The 12,374-nt window shown below is 31.7% G+C and overlaps 2 protein-coding genes across 2 annotated transcripts; one reads left to right on the forward strand and one right to left on the reverse strand.

Moving 5' to 3' along the window:
* The first annotated feature begins 162 nt into the window (after window positions 1-162).
* LOC124540055 (mitochondrial-processing peptidase subunit alpha) lies at window positions 163-8,217 on the forward strand. Its single transcript, XM_047117464.1, has 12 exons — window positions 163-406; window positions 696-934; window positions 1,510-1,589; window positions 1,669-1,809; window positions 2,938-3,075; window positions 3,334-3,471; window positions 3,908-4,045; window positions 4,383-4,455; window positions 5,052-5,184; window positions 6,026-6,191; window positions 7,316-7,448; window positions 7,971-8,217. Exons 1-12 carry the CDS (start codon window positions 348-350, stop codon window positions 8,147-8,149), a joined length of 1,617 nt encoding a protein of 538 aa, XP_046973420.1. The 5' UTR covers window positions 163-347; the 3' UTR covers window positions 8,150-8,217.
* Window positions 8,218-9,116: 899 nt separating this feature from the next.
* Window positions 9,117-12,092, reverse strand: LOC124538851 (succinate--CoA ligase [GDP-forming] subunit beta, mitochondrial). The gene is made up of 4 exons (XM_047116086.1): window positions 11,219-12,092; window positions 10,985-11,140; window positions 10,135-10,369; window positions 9,117-9,858 (listed from the first exon to the last, which is right to left on the reverse strand). The coding sequence occupies exons 1-4, from the start codon at window positions 11,891-11,893 to the stop codon at window positions 9,659-9,661; spliced, it is 1,266 nt and encodes a 421-aa protein (XP_046972042.1). The 5' UTR covers window positions 11,894-12,092; the 3' UTR covers window positions 9,117-9,658.
* Window positions 12,093-12,374: the final 282 nt, after the last annotated feature.

Here is a 12,374-nt window from a genome sequence, read left to right on the forward strand (position 1 = left end):
CTCCTCACACGCCTGACTGACGAAATTGAAATTGAGAGGAAATCGTGACAAAAATTTTATTAAACTGATCATAAAAAATGGATTTTCTCTCGTTAACAATTTATTGAGAGCTGTGGTATTGTATTGTAATAAAATTTACTCTGTGGTTTTCGCTTCCCGTTTGTCATCTGAGATGAGAACTCTGTCATTGTCATAAAAGTAATAAAAAGTTAAAAAAATTGCATTTAAAATTTCGGCTATTTTATAAAATAAATAATAATTCTGAATAATAATACATTACGGTTTACTAGTTCAAATATTGTATCCAAACCATTGTTGACTTTATATGTAATTTTTAAATCTTTATAATGTCTCATGTAACTGACATGAAAATTCTATTTTCTAGGTTGTGTTCTATGAAAAATGGGTTAGTATTAAACAAATTATTTTCACTACAAATAGTGATGTATGTAACATAAGTTTATAAATACTTTTAAATGTATAATATGTTTTCTTTTGATTTGGTTTTAAAAGTAATTCTAATATGTAAAAAAAACTTGATTTAATCAATTTATAATATTTCTTTTAAACTTATCAATATTATTTTTATTATTTTTTATTTACATAAGAATATAAAATTTATAATACGAAATGATGCAATATTTAAATAACCACTCATAATATGTGTGCACAAATTAATATATTTTTATTTGTAGCTTGCCATCTTTCAAATACGGTAATAGAGCATTCAGTCAAAATGTGGAGAAACCACCACAACCATTACCAAAAGGAAGTGTTAGTCCTTTGCCACCGTTATCTGAGCCAATGCCAAACCTCCCCCCAGTAGTCTATGCTTCTTCAAAGTCAGAAAACTACTCTACAGAAGTGACTACATTGAGCAATGGATTACGAGTTGCATCAGAAAAGAAGTTTGGTCAATTCTGCACTGCCGGTGGTGAGTTGTCAGATTATATTTAGATAATATGCATATTTACCCTTGCCTGCATTGCCCTTTAAATTTTTCTAATTAACTCTATAGCACTGTAAGGAATGTATGTAACTAGTTAAAATTGGATTAGTATGAGTAATTAATGCTTGGTATGAGTAGAGTCTATATGAGGTACCTTCACAGTAACTAAAATGTGTAGTGAGCAATAAACAAAATTTAGTTTAATTTATTTATAAAAATCATTATGAAACTAACATGTATAATGTAACAAATATTACATTAGTGAAATTGGATGGATGTCAATTAAGACTAGCCAGCTACATGAGAGATGTACAAATAGATAAGTGTTTTGTAAAATAATTATATACTTTAGATTATTCATAATTAATGCAATATTTAAATACACAAAAAAAACATGCTATGTATTTTAAGCATCTAAAATTATGATTTAGGACTTAATCTTATATATTGAATACTGTGCTTGCTTTTTGTATGATCAACTGCCTTATTCAATTTCTTTTTATTTAGTATACTTAATGTGAGTTTAACTGTCTGTTAAATACATACTAACTTATTTTCAGTTGTTATTGATTCCGGACCAAGATATGAAGTTGCGTACCCTAATGGCATTTGTCACTTTCTTGAAAAACTAAGTTTTGGAGTAAGTTAACATTTATTGTAATTTTTAAAATATATTACATATCTTTATTAATATTGATGCAATATTAACTTATTTTCAGGCTACCCATAAATTTTCTACCAGGGATGTGATGCTACGAGAATTAGAAAGACATGGTGGTATATGTGACTGCCAAGGGTCCCGTGATACCACTGTGTATGCTACCAGTGCGGATTCAAGAGGTCTTGAAGCCATTACGCAGGTACTTTTGTAAATATTCAAATCAAGATATAGGAAATCTTTTTTATAATATAATGCTATTTAATAAATTAAATGTAATTTAGCATTGTTCTTTATCTAAATTTATTTTGGCTATTGAGAATTATTTATTAAGATTTGAATTGAACTTAAAGAAAAGGCATTTTGTTTGTTGGATAAAAGTATAAATATTGTTTTGTGTTATATCTAAATATATATTAATCATTAACTGTAAAATGCACTTATATATAAGAGCTAAAGGTAAATAGCATATCTATATCTATGATGTGTTTATCTTACCTCCTTTAATATAAATAAAATAAACATGGCATCCTACATGAAAAAAAAATCTTATCTCTATATTATATTTGTTCCAATGGACCTAGAATAAACAATAGAGCATGAAAACATTAATATACTGATATGGGTAGAAAGGCAAAATTACACATTGTTTTTTTTTTTTATATTTGGATAACCAACAAAAGTAACATTATTACATGCATTATATTATAAAGCTAATGACAATGACTTAAATGTCCTTTTAATTATAGGGTATCACATCATGCTAAACATAAATATTGTAGTGTATCAAAATTTAAATTAAGAAACAATAATGATTAAAAAATACAAGAAATCTTTTACATTATTCAATAAAACAATTACATTACATAACAATTAAACACTATTATTATATACATTGTCTTTGGTTATTATATTATTATGATTATTACATTATAAAATATGTAATATTAGGAATAAATTAATAATAATTAGGAAAATGGAGTACTTATATATGCATATTTAAAAATATATATATGTATTATATATCCCAGTAACTAGGGACCGATTAGTCATAATAGGGAAATGCATGTCTCGGGGCTACATTGCTCTTTGTAGCTTACTAAAATTAGTTAATATGATATTCTAATACAGTGTAATTTTGTTCATATTATCATCATATAAGAGTTATATTTAATCATCAATGAATTTTTAAAAGCCTTATTTCTCAATTTTGCCAATGCATTCCTCTAGACATTTGCCTACTCTGCCTAAAGTCAAGAAAAAAGTCAAATTTTATTGCTTCCTTATGTATTTGCGGTATATAATTAATAATTATTGTATGTGTTTATAGGTTTTAGCTGAAGTCACACTGAGACCACAGCTATCTCATGATGAAATAGAAGCTGCCAGACAAGCAGTTGCATTTGAACTGGAGACATTGTCGATGAGACCCGAACAGGAAACAATATTGATGGACATGATACACGCTGTATGTGTTTAATATGTACATAAATTATTATAATTAGTGATAATTATTCTCCAGACATGTAATGTTCTGCTTATCTACTTTCGCAATGTTTATTAATTATTGATACTTCAAAGAAGTACATTTTTACCGACCAATTGTAGATTGCAACTCCATAAAAATGCAGAATGCTTGTATTTATAAAATAATCTTCTTATGGAGGCTAAAGTTATGTAGTGTTAAAATTTTGTTTCGTAATTCTAATTAATTGATGTCTTACAGGCTGCGTATAAGGGCAACACACTGGGCCTTCCGAAAATCTGTCCACAGGAAAATGTATTTAAAATAGATCGAGGTGTAATCCTCAATTACTTGAAAAATCATTACACACCTGATAGAATGGTTGTTGCAGCTGTCGGGGTAAGTGTGGCGAAATTAATCTTATATGGTTACAGTAATAAAAGGAAAGGTTTATGCACCATGACATCTTATATGTTTTTATCAATATATCAAAATTATCAAAGCACATTGTTAATATCATCATTATCATCACATAGTATTAATAAAATCGCTTATTGCTCTGAACCTATGTATGCTTAGATCTTTAAAATTACGCAACGTATTTTGATGCGGTTTTTTTCGATAGATAGAGTGATTCGAGAGGAAGTTTTTTGTCTTTCCCTATGTACGCTTAGATCTTAAAATTACGCAACGTATTTTGATGCGGTTTTTTTTCGATAGATAGAGTGATTCGAGTTTTTGTGAACCAATGGTAATTTTAGATGTTTCTAATGTGATGCAAATAATGAAAGGAACTACTTGTTAGCATGTGTATAATAATATGGTGATTTTGCAGGTTGAACATGGACCATTTGTTGAATATGTGCAAAAATATTTTGTAGACATGAAGCCGACATGGCACACTGAAGACAGTGATTCTTTCAAGCCCCAGATAGACAAATCCATTGCACAATACACAGGGGGATTGGAACAAGTAAATATTAACAATTTTATATACATATATACTATAAATTGAATTTTAATACATTTATTGTTACATATTAGCCTTTAATATATAGATATAATAATATCCCTTTTATTTGATTTTAAATCACATTTCATTGAATGAAAAAATTACTTAATTTTGCCCCTTTTACCTTTTTCTTTAGTACCCATTGATGACCCATATCAGATATGGGTGGCAATAATGGCATCATGGGATCAAAAAAATCCTCCTTTATAAGTAATATATGTTATTGTTAATATTTGTTCCTTATGGTTCATAAAAAATATTACCATCATATGTAACATGAAACATACTTTGATTACAGGAAGAATGTGAAATACCTCTCTACCCGGGATCCGATCTACCTGAATTGTCTCATGTAGTCATAGGATTGGAAAGTAAGTACCGATATTCAAGTAAAATCATGTGATAATACCACTAGTTGACGCCCGCGGCTTTGCTCGCATTAGGAGGTCGGTTGTCATGTGTTAGGCAAGAATGTAGCTTATGTCCTACCTAGAAGTTATAATTTGCTTCATTAGTTTGGTCATCAGATCATCAGATAGGCAGACTGTTATTTTTATTATATTAGTATAGATTAATAGTTGTAATCATTGCATACTATTCACTAAGGGATATACAATTACCATTGAATTTGTATTTTTAAATGTTGAAAAAGAATAACTACTGAGATTCTTGCTGTTTCTTCTCGGTAGAGTCAGCATTCTGAACTTATGATAGCTCAACTACAGTTAATTAATTGTTTATTCGAAAGTTCTTGTAAAAACCTACTTGAATAAAGCATATAAGTATTATTTTATCTACATATATTTATACGGAAGATTTTATTAAGACAGGCTGTAGACAAAACATAACATGCTGTGACCCCGAGGATGGAGTAACATTTAACCTGGATCGCGCGGACAAGCTAATTATTAAAAAAACTGCTCTATGTAAACGAAATTATAATTAATATACTTTAATAAAATTTTAGGCTGTTCTCACGGCGATCCCGACTTCGTGGCGACGTGTGTGCTCAACATGATGATGGGCGGTGGCGGATCCTTCTCCGCCGGTGGACCTGGGAAGGGAATGTACACCAGACTGTACACCAATGTGCTCAACAGGTTAAATATTATGTTATATTATTAAAAACTAATCAGTTTGGTAGATAATTTGAAGAAACTGTTTTGTTTCAATTCCATGGCGAAGAGCAGTGCACCAGTTCGCAGTTCAATGCACTATCCACATCATTATTGTTAATACAATCATGGCTATAATTTGATAATCCTATCCTATTTTTGAATCCAATATTTAGTAGTAATATAGGTCTATGTAGTCCACTGGATTTTGTTATTGCCTAACTTCGTACTGAGTTAGATCAAGCCGTAACCACTCCCCTTTACTCTAGCCAATTTCAATGTCCACGTCTTACGAACGATGATTTCATTTCAGATAGTCTGTCTAATAGGCTGACGAGCATATGGGCCACCTGATGGTAAGTGGTCATCGTCACCCATAGACAATGACGTAAGAAATATTAAGTATTCCTTACATCGTCAATGTGCCACCAACCTTGGGAACTAAGATGTTATGTCCCTTGTGCCTGTAGTTACACTGGCTCGCTCACCCTTCAGACCGGAACACAACAATACTGAGTACTGTTATTTGGCGGTAGAATAACTGATGAGTGGGTGGTACCTACCCAGACGGGCTTGCACAAAGCCCTACCATCAAGAAATCGGAATTATTTGTACATAATAAAGAATCATGTGTTACCAATGTAGTTACTATATGGTAAATAATGATATAAGATAGTATCAAATGATATAATAAATCATGTGTTTCCATCAAGAAATCGGAATTATTTGTACATAATAAAGAATCATGCGTTACCAATGTAGATACTAAATGGTAAATAATGCTATAAGATATGGTATGTAGTATTAAATGATATGTATGTGTCAGATACCACTGGATGTTCAACGCGACGGCGTACAACCACGCGTACGGCGACACGGGCCTGTTCTGCGTGCACGCCGCCGCGCCGCCCGCGCGCGCGCACGACACGGCGCTGCTCGTCGCGCGCGAGCTCGCCAACATGGCGGCCAGCGTCGCCGACGCCGAGCTCAGGGTACGCTGCCCTCTGACGAGTGACGCCTATATCACTGTATCTACTTTTGGGTATAATTTGTTAAGTGGACAAAAAAATACAACTCGTCGCGCGCGAGCTCGCCAACATGGCGGCCAGCGTCGCCGACGCCGAGCTCAGGGTACGCTGCCCTCTGACGAGCGAAGTGACGCCTATATCACTGTATCTACAAAAACACAACCTGTTCTTATACTCTATCAATATATTGATTGAGTAGATGTCGTTTTTTTTTAAAACAAAGCTTAATTTATTTTTATGCCATCAAAATATAGATATTCCATTTTTTTAAATTAAATCTAAATTTAATCTATTAAATCAATCCTACTTTTGGGTATCATTTGTTAATTGGACAAAAAAATACAACCTGTTCTTATACTGTATCAATATATTGATTGAGTAGATGTCGGTTTTTTTTAAAATAATGCTTCAACAACAACGACAACAGCCTGTAAATTCCCACTGCTGGGCTAAAGGCCTCCTCTCCCTTTGAGGAGAAGGTTTGGAACATATTCCACCACGCTGTTCCAATGCGGGTTGGTGGAATACACATGTGGCAGAATTTCTATGAAATTTGTGACATGCAGGTTTCCTCACGATGTTTTCCTTCACCGCTGAGCACGAGATGAATTATAAAGACAAATTAAGCACATGACTCAGCGGTGCTTGCCTGGGTTTGAACCCGCAATCATCGGTTAAGATGCACGCGTTCTAACCACTGGGCCATCTCGACTCTAAACAATGCTTAATTTATTTTTATTCCATCAAAATAAGAATTAACAACATTAAATGCTTAAATATATATATACAAATATGAACTAAAACTAGTTACTGTATAAATCTTGACCGCGCGGAATGGTGGCAAGAATGCTAGCAGCATTTCCCCGTTGAATCGCAATTCCGATCCTCTGGGCAAAAAACGAACCAGCCCTCCTGTCACCAGTGGAGGCAATGAGGCGAGGTGTTATACTTTTGATGAAGCTTTTTGCACCACTACTCCAAGGGCCAAGCGTTTCGACAGCATGTATAAATATTTTAGATATAGATAAATATAGATATTTTTGAAAAAAATAATCCATTCATTCTATCCAATATTATAATAATTGCAGAGAGCGAAAACTCAGCTTCAATCCATGTTACTGATGAACCTCGAAGCGAGGCCGGTGGTCTTCGAAGATGTCGGTCGACAAGTTCTAGCGACTGGAAAAAGGAAGCCGCCATCTTTCTTCATCAATGAAATTGGTTAGTTTAAATTTGTCATTTATTTAAAGAAACTTTGTTGAACAAATGATTGACGTTGGTTCATATTATGTGTGTTGGTGTGGTAGCTTAACGCAAGAAACTATTGCCTACCAGTCAACCTATAGGCTAATAAATGGAGGCTCTAAGAACACTAAACAATAACTTTCAAACAAAATTGAATTACACACATGAACACCTTATAAAGACTATAAGGATATAAATATGTCCAGTAAAAATAAATAATAAGTTATAATATATTAAATTTGGGTTGTCTGGAAGAAATGGCTACTTAGCCATAAGACCGCCCGTTGTACTCTACAATATTATATATAATATTGTAACATATTATAATGTGTAACATGTGGTGTACAATGAAGTATAAATAAATAATAAAATAAATTTCTTTCTATAATATGTTAAATTTCTATATAAGTTATCACTATAACTATATAATTTATTAAATATTTTACACATTGGTACGAATTTAAAATTTAAAAATCAATATACGTGTTTGTTTTACAGAAAAGATAACCGCAGATGACATAATCCGCGTAGCGCGCCGCATGCTGGGCAAGCGGCCGTGCGTGGCGGCCCGCGGGAAGCTCGCTCACCTGCCCAGCTTCGAGGACATCCAAGCCAATATGACTCTCAGTAAGAGCGATTCTTCACAAGGCAGGCGGCTAAACCTCTTCCGCGTTTAATAGTATATTATAGCCTATGTTCTCGTATATTTTGGCGTTAAATAAATTTATTTTAGTCTTATTTTCAATTGTTATTTTATTTTATAACAAAATCTCTTCGTTCCCTTCTAAATATTTGTGATAATCTAAATTTGATTATCTTATTTGTAATTATACCTCTACCATTACCCATTTCAGTTAAAAATTCAAAGTTAAAAGTTCAAGGTAAATACATTGAATTAGTATCGGTGTGCATTAATATGTGTGACACTCGTGATTACATTTGTGCGTACATTCTTACTTTGAATCAAACAAAGACAGCAAAAAATACAAATGAGATTATATTCATCTAGTTTATTTTATGAATACGTCTGTAGTTTATCATGGTGGTTTGTAAGTCTGAGTATTGTTAGTGCATTTTTGGCCGCTAATTAAAGCTTTAAAATTAACTACTTTAAATTTTACTCAATCATTGCGTTTTTCAAAAGTAACATTTGCTTCCCTTGATTGTTGAATGACTATCCGTACCAATAATTTTTGAACTTAAACTTAATTCTTTCAGCCGCGGACAAATTCTGGAGCTTGGAATAAATTTTAATATTATTCTTAATTATCACTTTATAGTTATCGCTCACGCGATTTAGGGTGTTAGTTGTCAAAAGTAAGTAAGTGTTGGGCAAAAAAGTAGCCTATGCCGTTCCTTGGAGTTCAAATTTATTTCACACCAAATTTTATCAAATTCGGCCCATTGGTTTGGTCGTGAAAGAACGACAGACAGACAGACAGACTGAGGCACTTTCACATTTAAAATATTAGTATAGAAAAATAGAATTATGATATACTTATAGGTTATAATTAAAAAAAATTAAAAAACGCATTTTACATATTCTTCATTTAGAAGTTCTAGTTCTACCCGTGCAAAGCCGGGACGCAACGCTACTTTGTCAAATAGAATAAGTTACGAGTGAATTTGAATAAAATACAACAATTTAGATTTATATCTTTATTTTTATGTACAAATTAACACTTACGTCTATGAACAACATATTAAAAATATGGCAAGAATACGGATTATACGGAATATATGGCTGATTTAAAGTTAAACTGCATACAAAAGATTCTAAAATGAATACAAGTCAGTCTCATGGGGACCCAAACATTTTTAATGAACACTAAGAAATTATAAATAAAAGTAATATATTTTTAAGTACACAGTACATTTTGCATGATACGTCACATAAAAATAATAATAAACCTAATAGAAATGTCATTGTTTGTGCATTTGCTGAAAAAAATGTTTACGTTTCTCATATAATTCATCTTAGACATATAATAATTACAGTATATTTAAAAATCCATGCCCTGTATGAATGTCAAATGTATAACTAACTAGACTTCTAATAATTCCTACTATCTACACCTAATTTAAACAGGAAATGCATATTTTTCGGTTTTCTATTACTCATTTTGTTTTATACAAATTTACAAAACTAATAACGATTTTGTTACTGTAGTATTGATTTGTTTTCTTTATTGTGCTAGTTTGACGGCTGTTTTTGCAGCTTCATCTGCATCATTGATGATTTTGAATGGCATACCAGACTCTTCAAGAATTTTCTTAGCTTGAGCTGAGTTTGTACCTTCCAATCTAATCACAAGGGGATGTTTGGGTGGGTTCTCTTTGCAAGCAGCAACAATTCCCTTAGCTACAGTTGCACAGTTCACAATTCCTGAAATTAAATTACCAGCTTTATTGTGACAATATATTCTTTGATAGAATATATTAATTCTATAATATGTAAATTTATGTTATGATTTATGTTTAAGATTAATAGCTTTTTATATCACCAATATAATGATTTTTTAAAGTATCTAGTTCTTTATGGAGTTATTAATACATTATTTAATTTGTTGTAACTTGTTTCTAAATTAATCTGCAGCCATCTAAATCTGAAAACATGTGCCAGGTCTTGTAGTAAATATGATAAATAAAATAAATTACTCACCAGCAAATACATTTACAAATATAGCCTTTACTTTAGGATCAGATTCCAAAATTCTTAATGCAGCTGATACTTGTGACTGCCCAACACCACCACCCAGGTCCAAGAAGTTAGCTGGCCTTCCTCCACTCAACATTATAAGATCCATGGTGGCCATAGCCAATCCAGCACCATTAACCATACATCCAATGCTACCATCCATATCAATGTAAGTTAAGTTAAGGGCTGCTGCTTCTTTCTGAAAATATTTTTATTTGGTCTAATATTATATAATGTTATATTTTGTAATTGCATTTTAATGTTTCATATTAAAAATTATCACAGAATTTTTTGAGTGTTATTTTGTCATTAAATCCTATTCTGATAATGTATTTAAAATTGTAAGTATGATTATTATCTCATTATTACTAATATACTTCCTTAAAATTACATCACAAGACATGTATTTCTTATGAATGAATACATTTTGTCAATTATCATATTTTGCCCAATCTGTAGAATTACTATTTATATTTTCAACTTGGCCATTGATAAAATTATATAATGACATATTACTGTTGATAAGTAATAAATACATTAATATTTTACCATTTTTGCTTAAAGCATACATGATAAGCAAATGCCCTTGTTTGCTTCAAATTTTTCATGTCAATTTTAGATAAGCCACAAAATAGTGATAAGTTATAATTATCAACTCCATCAAGTATAATAATTCATATAAATTCTATATCTGTGCGAAATGTATTACACACCTTCTATTATTATTATTTTAATTTCTATTTAAAAATGTATTGTACTAAACAGACAACAATACAGTTATAACTTTATTATAATAAATAAATATAGAATTTACTTCTCTAGGATCCGTTTCTGATGTATCGTCTAAAGCAAATATGTCTTGTTGTCTGAACTGCGCGTTGTCATCAAAGTTAATTTTAGCATCAACCGCAACTACCCGTCCATCGTCAGTCTCAACTAGAGGATTTATTTCAAGTTGAGTTGCATCAACCTAAAAAGAAATATAATTAGTTCATAACATATTAACATAACCATTTATTTATAATATGTTTATTAAATATCTACTTACTTTAAGGAACAATTGCCATAATTTCTTAATTTCATCAGCACATTTGTTGACTAGAGGGCCTTTGAATTCCAAAAATTCAGCCACTTCCTTTGCAACTTTGTCAGTTATACCTTCATGGATGTCAATGGGCACCGTCTTCAGTAGGTGTGGGGTTTTTTCAGCTACTGCTTCAATGTCCATACCGCCAGCGGGAGAAGCAACAAGAGCAGCGCCATTATAAGTCCTTTCCATGACAATACTCAAATATGTCTCTCGCTTGATGTTAACACTTTCTGCTACCATTACCTTATCTACAAGAATTCCATCTTTGGGCGTTTGTTTCGTAATAAGTTTATGTCCAATCATATTTTTAGCTAAATCAAGTATTTCCTTTGGATTTTTCGTTAAGTGTACCCCTCCTTTAAAGCCATTATCGAAGTGGCCCTTTCCTCGTCCACCGGCTAAAATTTGTGCTTTTATTACATATTCTTCAGCTTTGAAACCTGTTAATGATTTCGGGTCCAGAGAAGAATCAATCAGACGAAAATTTTGTATCGAAACTTGATGCTTTCGTAATAAATCTTTACTGTGATACTCCTGGAGATTTAAATGTCTTCGACTATTTATTCGTGGGCAATATTTTTGGGTTAATGTCCGCAATACTTTGAAGTTCTTAGTTTTAGTTAAAGCAGACATGATTAAATTTGTGCAATGAGAGTTTTTTTTTAATAACACTGGATAGCACCAAATTGGATAAAATAAATACGATATACTGAGATAATAGATAGTAGATATTTGTATTAATAATATGAGTTCAAAAGTCACTTCTACAATAAAATATACATAGTTTCGATGTACTATGTATAAGAGTCGGCACCTGCCACCTGTTCAATTGACATTTGACATTTGGAATATAAGTGACGGAAATAAGTAAACAAGTTCGTAATATAATAAATTAATTATCGGTGTTCGTCAAATAAGAATCGATTACTACAATATAAATACTACTATATTTTTCTGGCCCGAATAAACACCTGTAATGAAAAAAAAAAAAACACTATCCGTAGTGCTGTGCCACATGAAATCAAATTATTCTTTACTCAAGTTTTTTTTTTTTACTTATAAAAGTAGTTTTAAATCGTAGTTTTACAGTCTTGAATTAAATGTAAAACTACTT

The sequence above is a fragment of the Vanessa cardui genome, chromosome 2, assembly GCF_905220365.1.
Source record: "Vanessa cardui chromosome 2, ilVanCard2.1, whole genome shotgun sequence".
In the NCBI taxonomy this organism is placed as follows: domain Eukaryota; kingdom Metazoa; phylum Arthropoda; class Insecta; order Lepidoptera; family Nymphalidae; genus Vanessa; species Vanessa cardui.

What these genes read in the sequence shown, in the direction of transcription:
- LOC124540055 (XM_047117464.1), top strand. Translation starts at nt 348, where the DNA reads ATGTCTCATGTAACTGACATGAAAATTCTATTTTCTAGGTTGTGTTCT. An exon ending in TGATGGACATGATACACGCT is followed by an intron (nt 3,076 to 3,333) that starts GTATGTGTTTAA and finishes GATGTCTTACAG; the next exon opens with GCTGCGTATAAGGGCAACAC. An exon ending in TGTAGTCATAGGATTGGAAA is followed by an intron (nt 4,456 to 5,051) that starts GTAAGTACCGAT and finishes ATAAAATTTTAG; the next exon opens with GCTGTTCTCACGGCGATCCC.
- LOC124538851 (XM_047116086.1), bottom strand. Translation starts at nt 11,893, where the DNA reads ATGTCTGCTTTAACTAAAACTAAGAACTTCAAAGTATTGCGGACATTA. An exon ending in CAGAAACGGATCCTAGAGAA is followed by an intron (nt 10,370 to 10,984) that starts GTAAATTCTATA and finishes AAATATTTTCAG; the next exon opens with AAAGAAGCAGCAGCCCTTAA. An exon ending in ATTTGTAAATGTATTTGCTG is followed by an intron (nt 9,859 to 10,134) that starts GTGAGTAATTTA and finishes ATTTAATTTCAG; the next exon opens with GAATTGTGAACTGTGCAACT.